The sequence below is a fragment of the Glycine soja genome, chromosome 11 (assembly GCF_004193775.1).
Source record: "Glycine soja cultivar W05 chromosome 11, ASM419377v2, whole genome shotgun sequence".
NCBI classification, from domain to species: Eukaryota; Viridiplantae; Streptophyta; class Magnoliopsida; order Fabales; family Fabaceae; genus Glycine; species Glycine soja.
In genome coordinates this window covers 3,160,867-3,183,198 of record NC_041012.1, presented here as the reverse complement: position 1 = coordinate 3,183,198, position 22,332 = coordinate 3,160,867, and the positions used below count along the sequence as shown (strand labels likewise).

The window sequence follows — 22,332 nt, the reverse complement described above, 5'->3', positions numbered from 1 at the left end:
AATATAGCAATCCATAGTTTTAGGAAGATCAGTAAATAAATGAAATTATTTTAAGAAAAAAAAAATCGTGTGATTCTTGATGTTAGGATCTTTTATCTGTGTGAATTGTTAAAAATAGTAGTTTGTGAGGACTTAAGATTTCATGCTTTAAATTTGGACCTAGTTTATTGGCAGATAGTTAATTCTTTTAAGTATGGTTAATAGTGTGTTTAATTTTTAATTAGTGATGTGTATATAAAAAGATTTGTTAGGACATATAATACTTATTTTTATAATATTTATACTTTAGTGATGTTTGGTTAAGATTTTTTTTAACAATAAATATTAATTGTTAGTAGAAATGATCAAATTCGTGATATTTTTTTAAAATTATCTAATCAATTTTATATTTATCTGATGTTCGATTAAGATAGTGATACGGTGATAGAAATTGTAGTTGTAGAACCATATTAACAAATTATCCGAAGACGATACTGATTATGCACAATATTACATTGTATCTTAATTTTTTAAATTACAACTTAAAGCAGATACATTTACTAAGGACATATTTTAAATAAAATTGATATACATTTTTTTAATGTTTGTGTAAAAAAAATGTATAATTTATTAAAAATATAATTAAAAGTGATATATATAGAACTGATAGAAGAATAAATATATTTTTAGAAGAATAAAGGATGTAATAAATAACCAAGTTTCCGTCAAAGCTGATTTTGTGCTTGCTTGAACTTTTTCTTTTCTTTTCATTTTCCCTCCTCTTTCTGTTCACTCAAAATTATCCAATCTCTGGAGGCAGTTCATTGCTTAACTTGCTTAGATTTTGATTTTCGTTCGCACACTCGAGTGGAAGGGGCCACTCCCGAAGAATACTATAAACTGCCATTTTCTTCAGCTGGTGGAGTTTAATTATAAGCTCCATTAAAAAAGAAGAAAATATTGGAATTAAGGTAAACGAATTTTTAGTCAATAAAAAAAATTGCAATATGGTGCTATTATTACTCAAATATTATTTTCTTGTTTTTTCTTTGTTATTAAATTTTGTGGGGGCAGAGACATGATGGGAGGACATGAAAAAGCAGCTGCAGAGCGTCACCCAAATCTGCAAGTACAGTATTGGGCCAACAACCTCAGCTCCACATTTTCTTGGACCCTTTATGAAGTTCCTTTTTATTTCATACGGAAAATATTAAGGCAATTACTTCTGCACTCCCAATTGCACCCTGCACCTTAATCCAGAATGTAAATTAAGCTTTCTGGAAGGTTAAAAAGATGAAGAAAGTAATTATGGAAGTGCAGAAAGCAATTGCCGAATATGAAATATGCTGTGAATCATATTCATAAGAAACTAACTGTCATGAAATCGGCCTATAGGGAACTGCTATTTACACTTTCTATATTTTTTCTATTACACTCCCATTTAATTTCCTTTCTACAAAAATACCCTATAAAATGCACTCCTATTCATCTTTGCATGAATCTCTCTTTTGATTTTATTTAAAATCACTAAAATTGTTTTTAATTTTCTTTGGATATTTGGATATGGTCAGTAAGGAAAACTTATAAAGTGTCTTAGTAACAAGGGAAGTGGAAATAGCAATTCCCTTGGGTGGTTCAACATTACAGAAGTAAGCCCCAGATATAAAAGTAACAGTTTCGGATCTTGCTAAATACACCACCGAGGGTTTGCTAAGTTGACCCATTTCTTCTCATTAATTTTTTTACTATCAATTATACCCTTTTAACCATGTTTCTACCCATCCCATGATTTTGTCTTTCTCGTCTTCCCTTCAAACTGCCTACCACCATCGAAAGCCATGTCGACCTCTATTCCATCGCTGACATCGATTCTGACGCGATGAAATTGGCTTCGTTCAACCTCAAAATTGGGGTCAATCATTGCCCGCTAGAGATTGAAGGGGGGTCTCCTATTGTTTGAACCCTTTTGTTCTCAAGATGGTAAAGAATCACTATTAATGAAAAAGAAATAAAATCAGATCTGCAAAAAAGGACACCAAATCTGCACTAAATGAAATCAAATATGCACAAAACTAAACCAAATCTGCAAAAATTGAAACCAAATTTGCACAAAATGAACCCAGATCTAGATATGAAGATGATTTCTCTCTCCTCATTTTCAATGGCAGTCCGTGGTGGGTGTGGGCACATCGTCAACGGTGGATGCCATTTGCCATAGGTCAACGATGGAAACCAGCGCGTGAAAATCTTGCTTGAGGGTGCGCGACGGCTATCACTTGCCGAACCAAACGACCGGAAGTCGTTGTCATTAGTTGTTTTGTCAGATTCAAGTTTTAGTTAGATCTGGTTTTTATTTCTGGTGATGTGGGTTTTTCGTCGAGGACAATGCGACACCGACAACCATTCTTCTTCCTCTCGACACCTTCTAACTTTGCTTCTTTGAAGCAAATCACAACAATGAAGTCGTGTTTTCTGTTTTGGGAGTTTAAAATTTGGATCTAATTTGTTGTTGTTTGGGTTTTGGATCTATTTGTACGTACTATGGAGTTTGCAAAAGGGAGTAAAGGTGACTGATAATAAGATATAGGTGGTTTCAAGGTAAGGGCAATTTTGTGGAGGTTCATGGTGTGTGGTTATAAGATTTTGCGGAGGTTCACGGTGGAGAGGTTATTTGTGGAGACAAAATGAAAAACATAATCATGGGGTGTAGAAACAAGGTTTAAAGGATATAATTGATAATAACAAATTTAATGAGAAGAAAAGGTGTTTAACTTAGCAAACAAGGAAATGTATTTAGCAAGAGCCGAAACTATATTACTTTTATCTCTTTTAAATTGTGGCCTGTAAAGAAAGGAGAAAATTCTCTAGTTTTTTGGGACACCTCTATTTTACGGTATGATCTTGGATTTTGAAGAATTTTATTCTTAAAAGTATTAAACTAAAAAATGTTATTTCCATAAAGATGTTTGGTTCACATTTAATAATTTTAGAAAGAATTAAAACTTATTCAATTAAAAAAGTGAGTGAAAAAGAAATGTAGAATGAAGTGGGAATAGATAATTCTTATAAATCTCATTTTGATAGGAATATGACATACCTTTCTTTCCTTTTGAGAATAGATTCAGATAAAAACTTGAGAATATAACTTTTTTGGGGGAATAAAACATATTTGAGAACATACTTTCTTATAATTAACATGAGAATATTTATTCTCCTCTCATATTTTTAGAAATGAAAAAAGATGACATGAAACAAACGTCTCCCTAAATATTTTTTTTAAAACTGTTCTCTAATTAAAATTAAAATTTTATCTCGATTATCGGCATAATTCGTTAGTGTGTATCTAATTGTTGTCCAAAAAATAATTGTAGCCTTTGTAGGGAAAAAGATCAAAATAATAAAAAAAGTTCCTTTTCAAGGCAAGTAGAGGGCAGTTGATTATTGACTGGTGACCTACAATTTAAGATGCCTTTCAAGTGTCTTTTGGATGCGAAAGAAATTTTAGTTACTATGATGCTGTTGGAAAGATTCAAGTAGAAACTTCATTTAGCAGAAAAAGTGTTAATGAAGGATGTAGTTTTTCTCGATACATTTTAGCTACCGTGATGTTTTTCTCAACGTAAAGAAGTCGACGATGAGGTGATGAACACCCACAGTCATAGTAATGCATAAATTCAGATAAAGTACATCCTTCTTCATTACTCGTTAGAGGAGCAACATAAGTGCTGAACATCAATTTGACAACATCCATGACATGTAAATAATAACACTGACAAGAGAAGGAGTATTTATTTATTCCAGCATCCTCATCCGTTGGAAGTCAGTTATTAAAATTGAAATTAAGTAATGAATCGCAATACATTAATTAGGCATTAAATTAAACATGTCGCAAGTCCGGGGAGTCGATAGACAACACATTTCAGCTAACAAAGAAAGATTAGAAGCTAATAACACCTACACCCAGAGCCTGAATGATGAAATGAGATATCAACTCTTTGATTTTGACAACGTGGTTATTATTGTGCTAAGCCCCAACCTCTTGATGTGTATGTGAAGTGGTAAATTAGTCCAAATCAAGATAAATAAAATGGTGGTGTGTGGAACAATTAACCATCGAATCCAGTTTGCGCAGTTTAGATAATTACTTAAACGAATATTCCATTCACATTTTTCAATCAACCAAACTTTACTTTCTAAAATTAGTCTCATTAAATTAAGATAAGATCTGAGAGATAAATTCGGCTGAGGCATATTATAATTAGGTTCACGGGTTGCTTCGTAGGAAAAGTGAGCTAGGCATAAGAAATTAAATGAAACTGAATGGATGAGATTTGGTAAAATCAACCATGGTGTGCGTATAATAATAGTATATATATACATATATATATATATATATATATATATATATATTAGTAAGTGTTCTTTCCGTATCTGAAATTTATAAACCAGAGTACCTGTGATTACATTTAGATATCGTGAGTGTAGAAGTCAATAATCTCCTTCAAATTGAGCTGGAACAAAGAAGAAGCATCGTTGTGCATGAGCCACAGCATGTGTTCGAACAAAATGTCATCCACATCCACAAAGATCACTCTCCTCTCACTCTGACTATGATTCGACGTGAAGTGCCCGGCTGGGTCCTTCTTCATAGAGATATCCATCAAAATCTGAAACGGGTTCTCTTGCAATATGAAAGGCTCCACCAGAAACACCCTCTTCTCTTTTCCCACCACCACCTTTACGGGCTCCTCCTTAGGAAGTGCCATGTAACCCATCCGTGAACCCGTGGAACGACGACGGATCAATGAAACTGGCATCACCAAACAATCCATGGATGCAACAAAAGGCAAGGGAAGAAGAACAAGATCGATGAATTTATGGTTGTGGCTCTTGAACCTGCCACGAGTTAATGTAAGTATATATAATAATAATAGCTTATTATATAATAAAGTTTTGGTGTAAGGGAGCAACAGAAAATGGATTTTCTTTATTTAATTATTTAGGTGACCATAGGAAAAAAGAAAGGGTTACTTTGGATGTATATTTGGGTGATGACTTGCGTTCTGCAAATGGCAAGTAGCCGTTGGAGAAAGGATCCCTTCGACTGCAAGAGGACAGTTCTCTACGCTCGCGAGGATGCGCGTGGAAGCGTGAAAAACTGTTTAGCGCATGCTGTTAAAATAATTCTATCATAAGCTTTTTACATAAACTTTATTATTATTCGTTTAACACATTTTAAGTTTTTTGTATTATTTATTTTAATTGAGGATACACGCGTTTGAGGTAGAAATGGCGCGTGGGCCAAGTTTGGTTTGCCGACTTTGGTCAACAAGACATTGGATTAGGCTTAGGCTCTCTACTCGGACACGCAAGTTCCAAGCATCGCTAGCGGACGGTTTTTGTAAACGTTAATATACCATCTGAATTGCTTAAAATAAATGTATAAAACTACCAGGTTGAATTATAAATAACTCTTGTGGATATATCATAGTTTTATGACCACAATAATAATAATAATCCTTGAACATAAGTGACTATCAAGCACATTTATCACAACGATTAATTGTCAAATTACGTATTTATTCATGGTAGGCTAATTATTCGTCCTAATGTTATTATTATTGGTTATTTTTGGGTCGTTGACCTCGTAGTTTCAAAAGAACTAAATATTGTTCTAATTTGGTAGTTGATGGTAATGTATATTGTTACTATCTTTAAAGGAAGGATATAAATTACTATTATCATACTAGAGTAGATTTGAAGTTACACTCCCGGGATTTGTAGAAAAACAACACATAGCCATGTGCACTGTATTCGCACCCCTTAATTATTACTAATTAGATGAAAACGAAGATTTCAAGTGATTTTAATTATTGTTAAAAAATTAGGTAAACGAATTTTAGAGTATAGTTACTATTTAGTTTGTCGGTGATAAAATTTGTCAATTCCGCGTATTAGCGAGCATCCTTCTATCCAGCTCAATAGGTAGTTCACATCAATCAATGTTTGTTTGAAGCCATTCACATTGGAATAATGGCCCGTTTACACGTACTTTTATAGTTTTATTAAAAAAAATTGAAAATTCTAAAATAATTAAATAAGTTGTCTTAAATCTCTTAAACTATAAAAAAATGCTATTTTATGAATTTTAAAAAATGTAAAATAATTAATCAAAAAAATATTTTGAAAAACTTATCTAGTGCATGGTTCCTTGTCGTTATCACTTATCAGTTCATAAGTTGTGCACTTGTGACTCAATTTAACTTCTAATCCATATCCATTCCATAATCAATCAATACCTAAGTGTAAATTACCAACCAGCCAACGATATATATATATAAAAGATTACCAACCAACGTGATTTTGGCCACATTAATATTTATCTGCCAAACGCAGACCCACTTATCAAAGTATGCCCTTTAGCAACGAGTGTTTCATATATATTTGATAATGAATTTTGTATACCAAAGGGGAAAAAATGTTGAGAGCTAACTGCACCATACTATGAATATTTACAACTCAAATAAAATTCTCTCTCCTAGAAGGTATCATTAAAAAAAAATCATTTGCATACTCTTATGTTTTTTATGTATAGCTGGAATCATTTTATTTTAAAATAATTATTTTTAAAAATATATTCCTCACAAACTTTTAATTGATGGTTAGTTTACCTGAAGGCTTTCAAGATATCAATGTTAAATTAATGGTTAGCAATGTCTATAGGCATTATTGTTACATAATCAATGTTAAAGTACGAAAGAGGTCAAAAAGAGGATTCAATCTTTGAGCACCAATGAACAATTGTTTGTTGACAAAGTCTATGAATACATTAGAGGTGTCAAGCCTACTGTTAGTTGGTGTTCTGTTATATGGAACCCAGCAATCCCTAAGATGTCTTTCATTTTGTGACTTGCTAGAAGGAACCGACTGCTTACTCTTGACAAAATTGCTTTTTTGAACAAGGGTTCCCTCTTTCCTTTATGTTCAAATGAGACTGAGTCAAATGCTCATTTGTTGAAATCTCTCCAAGTTTGGGCTCACATACGTGGTTTGGCTCCTTTACAGTGACTCTTTAATTAGGGGCAAATCCACATCAGGTGTTCAAAAAAAATTAAGTTGTCTGAATATAGCAATTAAATTATGTTGTCTGACTATAGCAATTACAGTCTACTGCATCTGGCTATCTAGGAACAAGTTGATTTTTGAAGATTATCAATTTTCTGTAATAGAGATTATTAGCAAGATTAAGTTTCTTATGTATAGACAAGCGCACCTGTTGCATTTGTTTTAGTATCTTGGTATAAGCCTTTTTGTATTAGGGAGACTTTTGATTTTCTCTGGCCGTGAGGTATACCCCATTTATTGTTGTATCATTTTGGATTTAATATAATTTACATTTTTTCCAATGTTAAAACGTAGAAGCAATATATATCCCGCAATATAAGTATGCATGTCCAGATAATTCGAGGACAACATTGCCTGGAAAGAATATTTTTACTAACCGAATTACATGATGAAGCGGAAGTAAACAAGTAACCACGAAGAGGTTGAGCTTCGATTGAGGTCAGTTTTATCTTCTAAGCAAATTAGTGTCTTGCCGTGGGGCTCCTTAATAACTTTTCTATAAGGAAACCCCAAGAATCTACAACCTTTTTTTTAGGAATGTAGCATTCTCAGTCTAATGCTCTCATTCACTCTTCCTTCTCAAAAATTGTAACAAGCATGGGAATGTAATATTCTCAAGTGCACATTACTGAGAATCTTCCTTCATAACTTACGACAAACGGCTTGTAACAAATATTTTATATCCCACGTCAAGGAATATGCTGCTGCTCGGTTAAGGGACTCATATCTAATGAACGCAACCAAACGCTATAACCGCTATCACTGTTTCAATTATAGTTTGAAAATCCTAATCCACGGGAAAATAAAGGTATGTAAATAAATTTAGACCTTAAGATAGATTCTCCTAAAATCAGTCCCAACCAAAACCAATGATGCATGTTATATTTTGGAATTTGACCTCTAGCTACTGCTTTGAAGAATCATCATGCCAATACCCTGCTTCTGCAGAGTTGGACTTAAAAACGCATCATCACTGCTGAGTATGGCCAGCCCATAATTGATGTTGGTACATCGGCATGGTATGAATCGGCTGGCTAGCATTATTATCGTATAGTCCAGGGCCTCCTGGCCCCTGACTAAAATGACTATTCTCATTATCTTCAGATGACTCAGTTGAAGGCCCTTGAGAGGTAGGAGTAGTTGGAGTCCGAGAAGCACCAAAGGCTAACATCTGGGATGATGGTGTCAAAGAACGTCCAGATTTCAGGTAACTTGAGCTAGACTTTTTTCCATCAGCAATAAAGCTACCCAGAACGATCTGTTGATGATTTTTTTTAAGTCACAGAAATAATGATTGGAGTTAGATCATTCCTTCATGCAGAAAAAGACTCTTCAATACCCAAGAACTTAGGCACACAAACACAATGCACTCTATATAGGCAGGGAAAAAAATTTCAAATGTAGGTCAATTGTTTACAATTTGACATAAATTTTATACCATTTGAGAGCAATACCTGCACTGCCGTTGCTGCAGTAAGGGCTCCAACAACTTCACCACCCAATACTCGTCCATCAGGACCTGCTAAACTCACACTCAATGCAGCCATTCTGTTATTGTCAGATTGTAGCGTAGCAGCTTTAAGTGATATAATTTCAAATGGACCCTGTAATGAAAAAGACATCAAGTCAAGTGAATTAAACTTAAACACAAAGTTTAAAATTAAACTTAACATAAGAATTAAAGATGCAGCTAAACTTGGCTCCTTCTCAGGAAAATAAAGACATTATTAAAGCAGTTTAAACCCCATCTTTAAATACCTTTACCAAATAGGTGAGTGTAAGGAAGATAGGAAGTAGCCTTCAATAAAAGCAAATACAAGAAAATGTAGGTTTTCACACACAGCAGCATTTACACAAGACCCAAGGGTATGCCTGTTCATCTGTATTCCCAATTAAACTTTTTTCTTGTTTTCAATGCATTCAATAAAGAGATAAATCAACAATACAGCAAATGGATCATTTGGTTTCAATAGATCCAATCTAATGGTAGCTACCAACTAAAAACGAGATACTTTGTTTTTCCCTTCTAATTAAGCAGTACTAAAAATAAAGTATAACAGGATAATAAAAAAGTTTGGTATATTCGATTATTTTTAGTTCTAGTAGTCACTAAGCTAATCTTCACTTCTACATGGTCAGAGTTAAACTAAAAGTTACCACTTATGCACCACAAAAAACTTGCAAGTGTGAAGGCCAAATGAGTATATTTCATAATCTGGGAGTTTTAACATCCTAAAACTTATCAGCAATAAAAGATCCCAAGTTATTGGAAGGGACAAGGTTGTGCACGTGACAAAGTAATATTGTGTGACAAGCACTTCAAATTCTGCAAGAGCTTTTCTTCACAGGAAAATTTATTTGTACACACAGAACCCTATAGAACTATAGCATGCTATCATAACATTCAGTTCCATCCACAACAACAAAAAAATAATTTTCAGGGCACATTTTTTTTCAGATTAAATTAAGTGTTTAAAACAAAAAAAACAGAGAGCCTCCAATCAATTTAGGGGTTTTAAATCTGTTCATTCACACAGTTAAATCAGGATTGTGTGGAAGAATTTATGCTTTATACCTAACTGAGTATGCAAAATTCAGTTGATATTTCTTTCCATAACAATTTTCAAAGCAGATCTACCTAAATGGTTCCAGTGATAGATTCGAAACTATAAAATCCCACAAAAAATAGCATATAATGTTTTTTTTTTAAATTGCAAGAAATGTAATTAAATTAGAGATATGAGATACAAAACAAAAAGAAAGAGAATAAAAAATATGGCATTCAGAATCTCAGATAAATGTTTCTGATAGATTTCACGTTTAAAAGCTTGATGATTTATGCTTTAAACCTGATTGAGTATGCAAAATTCAGTTGATATTTCTTTCCATAACAGTTTTAAAAGCAGATCTACCTAAATGGTTTCAGTGATAGATTCGAAATTGTGCAATCCCACAAAAAACAGCGTATGATTTTTTTTAAAATGCCAGAAATGAAATTAAATTAGAGATACAAGATACAAAATAAACAAAAAAATATGGCATTCAGAATCTCAGAAAAATGTTTCTGATTGATTTCACGTTTATAAGCTTAGCCATACTCTTGTAAACATAATTTTTTAATTATGTGCCAAAATATAATAGATAAGTGTATTTTCAAATTCTGCTTGGCAAAGCACTGTTAAAATGCACATAAGCAAAGCAAACAAACATATAATACATCAGATCATTGCCAATCAATATAGAATAACAAAACTTTTATACAGTTGACATAATTTTAATAAATGGTCCGTGAGTGCAATTTCAGCCACATCGTCAAGGTTTCGGGCTCACTGCAACGACATCACGGCCACAATTATCAAGAATGGCATCAAAAATCACAATCATGACCGCAATTTAAAATCTTTCAATCAAGAATCCCGACAAAACCACAAATTTAAAACCTTTTTAAGAGTTGATAATCTTTATTTAAAAGATTGTAATTGTAAAAGGATGTACCTCATAGGCCACAGTACCCGCGGGCATGTCTGGTGCTCGAATGGTGACATTGCGGGTTGCACCATTAGCAGAAAGAGTGCAAACTGTCCGAGGTCCTTGCTCACAAAAGGCCACAAGCTTTGCAGCAATATCCTACAAAGACGAGAGAAACAAGAACACTGATAAGTAAGCAAGAAGAATTTGCAACACAAATAACCAGCAATATCATATGTATTATCAATTTATCATTGTGCTCAGTGAGTGAGTGAGTGCATACCTCGCCAACTTCGGCGGTGATAACATGGGGAGTAAAACCAGTTCCAGGAATTCCTGAGCAATAAACAAAAACACACACGATCAGAACAATTTAACAAACAAACGAGAGAACGAACGAAGAAATAGATAGATACCAAGAGCGTCCATCTGCTTCTTGCCGGAACCAGGGGGGCGACCGCGATGTTTTTTGGCGGGAGGATCGGCGGAGGAAGCGGGAGCATGGGTTGGGCCGAGGCCCAACGCAATGTTGCCATCGGGCGAGTATTTTCTTGGGCGGCCCCGCTTCTTCTTCGACGATTCCGAGGCGGCCAGCGCGCAAGGCTTCAACGCCTCGAACGCGCTGTTATCATTGTCGTTGGTGTCGTTGTTGAGAGGCTCCGAAGGAGGAGGATTGTTGTTGCTGCTGCTGCTGAATGGGAATCTGGCGGTGACGGGGGACAACATCGAAGGGTACATGGTGGGTCCCACCGTCATGTTTGGCGGTTGTGGTTGCGGTGGCTGTTGTGGCTGAGGCTGTTCACGAGAATTCATCGCGGATCGCAGAGTGGCGGCGCGTTGAAATGTGAGGAGAGAAGAGGACAATGAGGAAGGAAGTGTGGGATTGTGATTTGTGAATGTAAACACCAAGTGATTGGTGCGAATGCGAGTGCGAGTGGAAGGAAGAAGAAAAAGGGGAGCGGTATATATAAGAGATCACGGGGGCAGAGAGGGAACACAACACATCATCAGAGGCGGGGTATTAATTTAGGGTTTTAATTTTTAGATTTCGTTTTATTCCCTTTCCCCCAATTTATTATTCTCACTTTCGTTTCGTCATCACGCTTTGACAAGATTTGGATACGATAGTTGCCCATTTGCCGCTCTCTGTCAACTTCATGCTTCTCTTTTTCACTTCTTTCATTCTCAACTAAATTATATTTCAAAAACATTAATTTACTGCAAAATTTAACTCATCTAAATGTGCTATCGCTGTGTTTTTACTGTATGAAAGGTTTTATATTAAAAGTATGATTATATTTTTTAAAAAAATTAAAAGATAGTAAATATTTTTAAAATATTAGACATTTTTTATTCATTTAAATATTAATATTATAAATGTCATAAAAATATTGTTGTTATGGAAGTATAATAAGGATGAGCTTCCCCACTCTATTGACAACTAATTGTCCATTTTGTCTTCGTATATTAATCGTTGACAATTATGCAATCTCTAAAAGCGTAGAAACTATGTATGAGTATATCTGATGCATTACACAACAAATTTTTTTGACAGATGAGTTTAAGATAAAAAAAATACTTTTTTATTAATAAATGTTAATTATTAGCGAAAGAATTTTAATTCATGATTTCTTTTTTTTTTTCTTCTTACTACATCACCAAATCAATCTTATTTTATATTTTTGATGAGAAAACTACTTAACTCTTTATTCACATTACCTATAAATACTTTAATGACAACCTTAGCTAGGTATGCACTATTCTCATGCTCATATTGTTACATTATCTCCAGACTTAAGTGTCAAAATCTCTATGTGTACACTCCGATTTGCTTAGACGCAGGTAGTTGAACCCCTAATTGGCTTGGACGAAAAAAGTTTTAGAAAAACTTTTTAATTACGAGACATTGCAAGTTTGCAACCAATCAATGTATCAGCTTGTACAAAACAATTATAATTAGTCTAACTAGTGAGATGTCTTTAATGATAACAAATTTAAAAGTGGGTAGTAAAAACAAATAGACTTACAAGATTTGTGAAAAGATTAAAAAAATTATCATAGTCATTATTTAGGAACATTGTAAAAGATGTGAAGTTTTTTAGAAATGGAGGGAAGAAAAACAAGTAAATTTTAGAGGGTTAAAATTTGGAGGGGAAATGATACTAATACACTCTTTTAAATATGTTGTTATCAGCTGAATTTTGTTAAATGTTACAAAATCATGTGTGTCACTTTTTGTTTAATACACATTTAGTTATGTGTCTACTTTGAAGATTTCTCAGAAAATTTTCGCATCTTTTTAAGATTTGGCATGAAAATTAAAATGTACGTGTACTAAAGATGTTCAAACTTAATTTATTGAATCTACATCCATAATTTTATAATTTTTAATAAATTTTTTAATTTATAATAAATAATACATTAGAAAACATGTGTCAAAATGTTTAGTGTTGACATTTTCTTTTGAAGATTATAAAACATATAATCTATTTACTATACCAATAATTTTTCAAATATATCTATAATTATAACTACATCTCTAGCTGAACCCATGTCTACAACTAAGAGTAAACTTAATATAGTCATAATTATAGTCAATATAAAAGTAAATATGTATCTTTGTTTAAAAAAAGAAGAAGTAAATACGTATCTGTAATCTATTACCTATATCTAAATAAACATTCGCACATACTAAATATAGATATAGATTTTTTTTTGCTTAATTTCTTTTACACAGACTTAAATTGTTTTTTACTGCCGGTAAAATAGCATATTTTAATTTTGGTGTCTAAACTTTATTTTTTTCGATTTTAGTAGCTTATATATTTTGTTTAGTTTTATTACTTGGTGGTAGTGACCTTCAATCAACTTATGGCATAACTAATGAAGTGTTACATTAGTAAATTCAAGTCATTTAAAAATTACTGACTTGACAATCATATCATCTTTAAGTGGTTATCTATTTTAAAAATAAAAATTTATCCGATATCAAAATCAAATAAAAATAAAGGTTAGATATCAAAATAATATACCCTTGTTTTATAAGTATCAAATGTTATTTAAGTCTACCGTATGAAAATAATTAGGTAAAATTATATTTTTTGTCTCTCAGTTTATCTCCAGTTTTCTAGTAATTTAATTCACGAATTTGGTCCTCATATTTTATAAAATCGTGCAATGTTGATCCTCCATGTCACAATTGAACGTTGACCATTAACAGGTGATGTTGATTATCACGTTCTTATTGGATGATGACTGACATATGTCATGTTTTGATTGGATATTAACTCCATGAAAGATGAAATGCATTATTGTTTTCATTGACCAATCAGAACATGACACGTAACAGTCATCATCCAATAAAAACATGACACGTGACAGTCAGCATCACTTAACGTCCAATTGTGGCCTGGAAGACCAACATTGCACGATTTCATAAAATATGAAAACCAAATTCATGAATTAAATTATTAGGGGACCAAATCCGAAACTGAAGATAAACTAGGGGACCAAATTTATAATTTTACCAAAAAATTATCACCATCATTACACTACTAAAATTCTTCGTTACATTCTTTTTTCTCTTTCTTGGCGTGATATTTTTCAAACCACCTAGGCTTCTCGAGTAGCACTTGAAAGATTACGGCACCAATGCCCATGAGTTGTAATGAAGTATGGTTGAGCAACTACAAGCATCTGATTCAGGAAAGCGAATAATATAAAATGACATCGGGAAATCGTAATTAAAGGATAAGTTTAGGTGATTTTTGCATGAATTAGAATGAAAGAATATAGTCATTAAGTGGAATGAGTTTAGGTGGATATCACGTAACAATGACAATGACATTTTTTTTAGCTGCGAAAGAAGAAAAATAAAGGAGTAGAGAATTTATGTGGTGTAATGACAATGATTTTTTTTTTGTTTTAGGCCTAATAACCTATTGATACTTATAAAATATGAGTGTTTTAGTTTTTGTACTTCCCCTTTATATTTTGTTTTATTTTGGTATCTAACATGTTTTTATTTGATTTTGGTCCTTTAGAATTTTGTATATTTAAAAAAAATATGTGTCGTGAAAATGGAAATGACATGACGGTTGAATAAACAATTATCAAATAACCTGATTTTTTAAGTGACACCCTGTTAATTACATCATGTTCACTAACAAGGTTTTATGATATTGTGTGAGATTTTCAAAAATAATAAATGATTTTATCCTTCGAAGAAATTTTTTGTCTATTCATATGTTATAAATATGAATAGAAGTGACTTTTTATCAAAAGACATCAAATGTAACTTTTCGCCAAGAATCGTGACTTGTGAAATGTGATTCTTGATCGAGAGTAATGATATGTGACCTTTCACCAAGAATAATGAGATATGTCTCTTTAATGGTTATTTTTCTTAACTAAAATACATGAAATATTCTATATAAAGAACCAATCTAAATGCAAAATAAAAATAACATACTAACACAACAAGAGAGTAGAAACACAAAAATCACCGGATTCGTTGAATCCATAAAATTTCCTTTTGTGCATAGAAAGATTAAGAAAATTATTATTTGGTAAATTGTCATGGACAAATATATGGATGTGCGAATCATGCCAAGGAATTCCATTGTATTTCAAAGAGGATTTAGTGGAGCATCTTATTGCATCTATCTTAGGTAAATAATCACTTTTTGTCGTTGATAAATGTATCCCTGGAAGATAAAAATATAAAACTTAGTCTCCAAAAGTATAAAAAAGTGTGATAAATACATTTGATCATTAACTTTCATTTGTTACTATTAATAAAATAACATATGTAACATAGAGAGACGAATTTGACATTGAAATGATTGTCAGTGTGACCATGATAACTAAATTAGACGAAAATGATAGTATGATATCGTTTTTTGACATAAATGTCAATAATTTCTTATTGGATGAAAATGTAAATATTTTTTATTGGAGAAAAACGTCAATAACTTTTTTTGGACCTAAATGACAGTACGTTCCATTGGATCGAAATGTCAATAAGTTAGCATTATTAGATGAAAATGTCAATAATTTTTTATTGAATCTAAATATCAGTATGTTTCTATTAAAATATTTTTTTAGACTCAAAATTTCGTTTTATTTAAGGGTAAAATATAATTTTAGGGTAAATTTTCGTCATTTTTTTATCATTACAAGCATAACATTACAATAATCACTTAAAAATATATTGACAAACTTAATAATGATGATAATATTGATTATCAACCATAATTTGTCTATCAAAATAAAAATTATCCAACATGAACATTGTACCAGTTTACCAAAATAAACATTGTAACAATGTAACAATCATTACAAATTTTTTCAAATTATAATAGTTAGTCATAATCTATTATAAATAAAAAATAAATATATCTCATATTTCACTTCTTCAAATCTTGACTATTTTATTAACAGTGATGGACGAAAGTTAATGACCAAATAACACTTTTTACACTTTCTGAGACTAAATTTTGTATTTCCATATTTAAGGGACGCATTTGTTAACGAATTACTCATACAGGGACAAAAATATTTATTTACCCTATTCCTATCCCTAGAGAGTGGGAAGACGGAAAGTGAAAAAAATATTATATGACAAATATATCATTGTGTTGACAATTAAAGATAGTTACGCCAACACTTATGCTACTTTATTAACAGTGATAGATGAAAATTAACAGACAAATATATTTGTCGCACTTTTTATACTTTCGGAGACTAAATTTTGTATTTTCATATTTTAGAAATATATTTGTCAGTAAATTACACATTCATAAAAAAAGTGACTATTTACTCATCTATCTTTTATAAAAAAATTGGTGAGTTTGAATCAAACATAAATGTCATTGTTTTACACCAGCCCTAAAGAATTGTATTTTTCTTTTTTCTTGCATGGTCATTACATGGATGGTTTCTTCAATGAGTAACAAAATTTATCTTTAAAGTATTTAATACATGATAACTTGCAATTATATAAAAATATATAAAAAATTTTATATTATGGTGTATTTTATTTTTAAATAAATTTTAAAAAAATTATGTAAAAAAAAGACAAAAATATATTCCCCTAAAAAATATAATCAGTTCAGTAAAAAACATTCACGAGAGACGCACGTGCCGTCAAAGTGCATTGCTGAACGGGGTTGGGGTGTTGCCGTATTGGTGTGCGGTGTGCCAAAAACGCTGACTCGTCATTCTCCAACATTTCTTCATTTTGTCGCGCTCCTTCTTCTCTTCTCCGTCGACGACGTTTGTTTGCTCCTCCTCCTCCTCGAAGCCACAGATCTGCTGCGGAGCTACCGTATCCTGTATTTCTTCTTCTTCTTCTGTAAGCTTCTTCGTCGGAGAATTTGGAATTTGATACACTGGATCGGATATGCCGGTGGCTGCTTCCGCTATATACTTCTTGAACCTCCGCGGAGACGTTCTCATCAATCGCCTCTACCGGGACGATGTCGGGTAACATCTCTTCCTACTAATCTAGTAATCTCTACGTTGCCGCTTATTGAAGATCTTTAGCGACGAAAATTAAATGAAAACGAACCGTTTTTGTTGTTTGCACTCTCAAACGTTCTATTCTATGACCTACTTTTTCACCATTTTTTGTGTTTAACGAACTCGTATCTGGAAAATAAGCCGTACTTGTTCGTGTTTTACGTGCTAGGCTCGTACTGGTTGTTTGTAGGAAAACAATTAGCATGTTTGAATCGAAGGCTATGTGTATTGTGTAGTAACATAACGGTTTCAATTTCAAACAATTTTCTTCTATGCGCTGAATGTTTCCTTGTAATGCAGCTTGGACTAGTAAATAGTGATTGAGTTTGTTGATTAAGGAGCTTTTACTTTTGGAATGCCCTTCTTGAAACCCTGGAACTTGTTGTTTGAGCTTGTATGAAGTTTATTTGTGATATCATGGGGAACAATATTTTAGTATCTTCTAATTCGTAGCTTTACAGGGGAAATATGGTCGATGCTTTTCGGACACATATAATGCAAACAAAAGAACTTGGTACTTGTCCTGTGAAGCAGATTGGTGGCTGCTCTTTCTTTTACATGAGGATCAGCAATGTTTACATCGTGATTGTTGTCAGCAGCAATGCTAATGTAGCTTGTGCTTTTAAGTTTGTTGTTGAGGTATTTAACCTCTTGCTGTCACTGCCACTTATCTGATGATGTCTGGCTTGGTCGGTTAAATTATGTTTCATGATGCAGGTTTATTGTATTCCATCGTTCCTCAACTCTGATACGAAGGCTTTACTGCTTGTGCACTGCTTTCTGTCTTCCAATTCTTGATATTTGACTATAGTTAACACTTAAATTTGGCTGTATAAAATGATCATGATTGATAACATGTCATCTTTGCAGGCTGTTGCACTATTCAAATCATATTTTGGTGGTGCCTTTGACGAGGATGCAATTCGCAATAATTTTGTACTCATTTATGAACTCCTAGATGGTATGAAATTATGTGGTGATTTGTTAAATTTGTTTGATTTTGATGTTGGTCTGTAATGCATGCTAATGCTGTAAGTCAGTGCAAGGGTTTCTGGAAATATTAAATACAAGTACACTAGTCATAACATAATTTTTGTAACTGGGTTTTCACTGGAAAAAAATATAAAGAATTTCTAAACTAATACATTTATTTATGGTGAAAAAACATTCAGGCTAGGAAGGGGAAGGATACAGTTTCTTTGTTGCAAACTCTATATAATATTGGTAAAAGTAGCTCACCAAATAGTTAATTCCATTTGCCCTTCAGAATTCAAGGAACTACCATAGTTATATTAGGCAGTAAACTAGGACTTTGCTAGTCAAATGTAACAGAAGTAGCTGGTTTTTTATTCATGATATGTGAAACTGCAACAGTGCATTCGCTTGATAACCGTTGTGCATCTATCTATTTTGTCAACAGGTTGAAACAAATATGTTTTGCCAATTCAAACTTTGCTTAATAATAAAAGACCAAATAGTGTTCTCATGACAGAAAAATATTTATCATTTGAATGGGTTTATGATAAATATTTACACATATTTGCAGAAATCATGGACTTTGGTTATCCTCAAAATCTTTCACCGGAAATCTTAAAGCTTTATATCACTCAGGAAGGAGTGCGTTCCCCATTTTCTTCCAAGGTTAGTTTGCACATGCTATTGTAAATACATTGAAGTGCATGGGCGTGGACTTGATAGAACTCAAACATGGATCACATTGACAAGAAAAATAAATAGAAAAAGGAATCTTGGATAATAGAATATATATAATTCCATGAATATATGAAAATATCAAATATCATTTTGTGGGAGGGAGTAGAGGGGAAACAGCTCATCACAGATATTCCTGTTCAGAATGTGACTTCACAAGTTAGTGGCTGTGTGCGCATGTGTAATCTGTCTGTCCATTTGTTTTTTGTTGAGTTTACATTTTTTAATATGTTGTGTTGTTTGAATATTTCACCAATCCTTTTGTTCATCTCATCTCGTGTGCAATGCTTGGGGGAACAGCCCTCAGATAGACCTATTCCAAATGCAACTTTACAAGTTACCGGTGCTGTTGGTTGGCGGAGAGAAGGCCTTGTATACAAAAAGAATGAGGTGAGTTGTGTACTATCCTACTTCCATTCTTTATCATTATTACCTTACTATTGCAGGTTTACAACATTGATCCATTACAGGTCTTCTTGGATATTGTTGAGAGTGTGAATCTTCTTATGTCTTCAAAAGGTTGGTCATGAATTTTCATTGTCTTCACATTGATGTTTGCTTGATTTCTTGCTAATTGTTATGATTTTAGGTGTTGTTTTACGCTGTGATGTTACGGGGAAGGTTCTTATGAAGTGCTTTCTTTCTGGAATGCCTGATTTGAAGTTGGGTTTGAATGACAAGATTGGCCTTGAGAAAGAGTCACAACTTAAATCTCGTCCTACTAAAAGGTAGTTTTCATTTGGACATGATTCCTTACATTTTCCTTCAAATGCCTTTGATATTCATTGTCATTTGAAACTTGTGTTTGTCCTGTTACATTATCATAGAGAATTCTGTTTACTTTTTTTTTCCTTCTACAATTTAGTCCGTTTGGTTTGTTGTACTGGGAGGATAGTTCATCCTTATGTTTTATTTGCTCTGGTATTATATTCATATTGTTTTCTATTGTCTACAAAATCTATTTTGCAGTGGTAAAACTATTGAGCTTGATGATGTCACTTTCCATCAATGTGTAAATTTGACAAGGTTCAACTCAGAGAAGACAGTTAGTTTTGTGCCACCTGATGGTGAATTTGAACTAATGAAGTAAGCTCTTGCCTTTTCATTGTATCTCATGCTATATAAATTTTTGTGAACCTACAACAAACGTATTAAATTTGTACTTTGGTGGGAAAAAGGGGCAGATGGGTTTGCAATTCCTTGCCTTTGCCCTTATTGTTCTTGATTAACTATTTAACTATTTCAAAACCACTCTTTGTTGTTTTTTCTACTAGGCATTTGATAATCTATTTCTTGGTAGATCTTCAACATCAAACTTTGATTGGGACAATGGTTTGTTGGCATCTCTATGTTATGATTTAAGTTTTCTATCAAATAGCTTTATTCCTTATATGATACCCCAATAGGTCACCAAAAGCAACATTGAATGCTAGTTGTGATTAGGTTCATATTGCCTACAGCTTTATTACCATTTTGCTTCACTTGATATTATAAAATCACAAGTGATATAGGATCAGGTGAATTCTTGACAGTGCCAGAATGGCCATTGGTTTTGTCTAATATCTGCTAACATTACTTATATTGGTAGATATCGTATCACTGAGGGTGTTAATCTTCCCTTCAAAGTATTGCCAACCATAAAGGAACTTGGTCGAACACGGATGGAAGTAAATGTTAAGGTTTGAACATTTTCATGTTCAAGGTTAAATCTATTGAAGGTTATCCATCCCCCATTCATTTTGTTTATTTATTTATTAACATGTTTTTCAGGTAAAGAGTGTCTTTGGTGCGAAGATGTTTGCACTAGGGGTTGTTGTTAAAATTCCTGTGCCAAAACATACTGCCAAAACGAGTTTCACAGTAACATCTGGCCGAGCAAAGTATAATGCGTCTATTGATTGTTTGGTTTGGAAGTAAGAGTCTCACTTGATCACTTTATTATGATTACTATGTGAAATAAAGGTTATTGCAAGTGGTTTAGACCCTAATTCAGCATCTCGAGTTACATATAAAGTGTTCCAAGTGAAAACATAAATCTGCATTTTTTTTACTCATTTTATATTTTAATAATCATGCATGAAATATGTTGTTTTACATTGTTATTGACTTGTTGTATGATGATATTCATGAGTCATGACAGGATTCCCTTTTTTTTTTTTTTTAAATGTTAGTGTACTGTTTACTGTGGTTTTCGGTACTAACATTCAACACTGTTCTTGATTTGCAGAATAAGAAAATTTCCTGGGCAAACTGAGCCAACCTTGAGTGCAGAAATTGAACTTATTTCCACAATGACAGAAAAGAAATCTTCGACTAGACCACCAATTCAGATGGAGTTTCAGGTTTGCTATCAGTTGCTTTAACAAATTCCATGAAAATGGCTGGAACACTTGATTGCCTTAAAAGTATTTGTGAAAGCTTATTCATGAAAATGGTTGGATATATAATTAAGAGTAAATTACATTGATATACTTAAAGTTATGTAAGATTGCACAAAATCCACACAGAACCCTCCTGTTTTTTCTACTCCTATACTGATCCTCTTAATTATTTGAAAAACATTACACTGATACCCTTTATACATTACACTAACCTCCCCATGTTTGTTAAAAAACATTACACCGTATCTTCCCTTGAGAGGTTGTTGTAAATGTTAAAAGAGAATGGGAGGTTTGTGCAATCGTACGAAATCTCAGAAAATGCCAGTCTAATTTACTCTAATGAATCCAGCTTTATTGCATATATGTGTTTTAAGGAAATTAGGAGTTAGGACTTGTATTATCTAATTCAGTTGGGTGTAGGTTTAGGGCAATGACACAGCCTTTTCTTTGTCTCTCGATAATTTTTTTTAAACTTTTTCTTTTGGTAAGTTTATTTGCCCCCTGCTGCGGGCAAAACTTCTAGTGTAATAGTACATCACATTATACTGTCGAGATTCTCTCTCCAAACTGTGGCTTACTGTATAGTAGCTTGATGTACTAGTCTTATATTTCTTAACACAGGTTCCCATGTTCACGGCATCTGGTTTACGAGTCCGTTTTCTTAAGGTAATCCATCCTGACTTACTAGGCTTTTGTTTTGTTTTAAACATTGATACATAGACACCTTAACATTTACTTAGAACTCAGTATTTGTTTCTAATTTACTCTCTGAAGGTGTGGGAAAAGAGTGGATACAACACTGTTGAGTGGGTTCGTTATATTACAAAAGCGGGATCATACGAGGTAAGGTGCTAGGCAACACATGTGGAAGCGTCAGGATTAATTGGTGGAGATTGAAACAGTCCCAAATAATTAAAGGCTCTGTTCCGTGTAGTTGTCCAGTTATAGCTGAGTTTTTTTGTTAAGGTTGAGGGGTCCCTCTTCATATAGTGTGCTGTCAAAATGATTGTGGACGTGGAAATCAGTTGAGTATATATATTTTTTTTTACCTTCAAGGCCAGCTTGTTAATGGAATATTTTTTTTATATAGTGTACACATTGTATTTTACTTTAATGATAATTTTTATTGAGTAGTGCATTCTGTAAA

General features: G+C 32.9%; 3 protein-coding genes across 6 annotated transcripts; 1 reads left to right on the top strand and 2 right to left on the bottom strand.

The window, feature by feature from the left end:
* Nucleotides 1-998: 998 nt before the first annotated feature.
* On the bottom strand, nucleotides 999-4,907 carry LOC114374178 (auxin-responsive protein SAUR78-like). 3 transcript variants are annotated; one of them, XM_028331788.1, is made up of 2 exons: nucleotides 4,434-4,907; nucleotides 999-1,229 (listed from the first exon to the last, which is right to left on the bottom strand). In XM_028331788.1, the coding sequence occupies exon 1, from the start codon at nucleotides 4,809-4,811 to the stop codon at nucleotides 4,446-4,448; it is 366 nt and encodes a 121-aa protein (XP_028187589.1). In that variant the 5' UTR covers nucleotides 4,812-4,907; the 3' UTR covers nucleotides 999-1,229; nucleotides 4,434-4,445. The 3 variants fall into 3 exon arrangements, with proteins under 3 accessions (XP_028187589.1, XP_028187590.1, XP_028187588.1); XM_028331789.1 differs by having other exon boundaries at nucleotides 999-1,223; XM_028331787.1 differs by lacking the exon at nucleotides 999-1,229 and adding an exon at nucleotides 1,549-1,970.
* Nucleotides 4,908-7,629: 2,722 nt separating this feature from the next.
* Nucleotides 7,630-11,620, bottom strand: LOC114374524 (AT-hook motif nuclear-localized protein 8-like). Its single transcript, XM_028332182.1, has 5 exons — nucleotides 10,989-11,620; nucleotides 10,856-10,908; nucleotides 10,600-10,731; nucleotides 8,559-8,708; nucleotides 7,630-8,362 (listed from the first exon to the last, which is right to left on the bottom strand). The coding sequence occupies exons 1-5, from the start codon at nucleotides 11,383-11,385 to the stop codon at nucleotides 8,075-8,077; spliced, it is 1,020 nt and encodes a 339-aa protein (XP_028187983.1). The 5' UTR covers nucleotides 11,386-11,620; the 3' UTR covers nucleotides 7,630-8,074.
* A 5,127-nt stretch (nucleotides 11,621-16,747) lies between these two features.
* Nucleotides 16,748-22,332, top strand: LOC114377420 (AP-2 complex subunit mu-like). 2 transcript variants are annotated; one of them, XM_028335915.1, is made up of 14 exons: nucleotides 16,748-17,058; nucleotides 17,556-17,733; nucleotides 17,812-17,862; nucleotides 17,965-18,055; nucleotides 18,641-18,735; nucleotides 19,105-19,194; nucleotides 19,275-19,323; nucleotides 19,394-19,532; nucleotides 19,774-19,890; nucleotides 20,393-20,483; nucleotides 20,575-20,717; nucleotides 21,032-21,146; nucleotides 21,807-21,851; nucleotides 21,960-22,332. In XM_028335915.1, the coding sequence occupies exons 1-14, from the start codon at nucleotides 16,976-16,978 to the stop codon at nucleotides 22,038-22,040; spliced, it is 1,368 nt and encodes a 455-aa protein (XP_028191716.1). In that variant the 5' UTR covers nucleotides 16,748-16,975; the 3' UTR covers nucleotides 22,041-22,332. The 2 variants fall into 2 exon arrangements, with proteins under 2 accessions (XP_028191716.1, XP_028191717.1); XM_028335916.1 differs by lacking the exon at nucleotides 17,812-17,862 and having other exon boundaries at nucleotides 16,749-17,058.

Coding starts and splice junctions, on each gene's coding strand:
- LOC114374178 (XM_028331788.1), bottom strand. CDS start 4,811: ATGGATTGTTTGGTGATGCCAGTTTCATTGATCCGTCGTCGTTCCACG.
- LOC114374524 (XM_028332182.1), bottom strand. CDS start 11,385: ATGAATTCTCGTGAACAGCCTCAGCCACAACAGCCACCGCAACCACAA. Junction 8,709..10,599: donor CGGGTACTGTGGCCTATGAG/GTACATCCTTTT, acceptor TTTTCATTACAG/GGTCCATTTGAAATTATATC. Junction 8,363..8,558: donor CTGCAGCAACGGCAGTGCAG/GTATTGCTCTCA, acceptor AATCATCAACAG/ATCGTTCTGGGTAGCTTTAT.
- LOC114377420 (XM_028335915.1), top strand. CDS start 16,976: ATGCCGGTGGCTGCTTCCGCTATATACTTCTTGAACCTCCGCGGAGAC. Junction 18,056..18,640: donor CATTTATGAACTCCTAGATG/GTATGAAATTAT, acceptor ACATATTTGCAG/AAATCATGGACTTTGGTTAT. Junction 20,484..20,574: donor GGATGGAAGTAAATGTTAAG/GTTTGAACATTT, acceptor CATGTTTTTCAG/GTAAAGAGTGTCTTTGGTGC.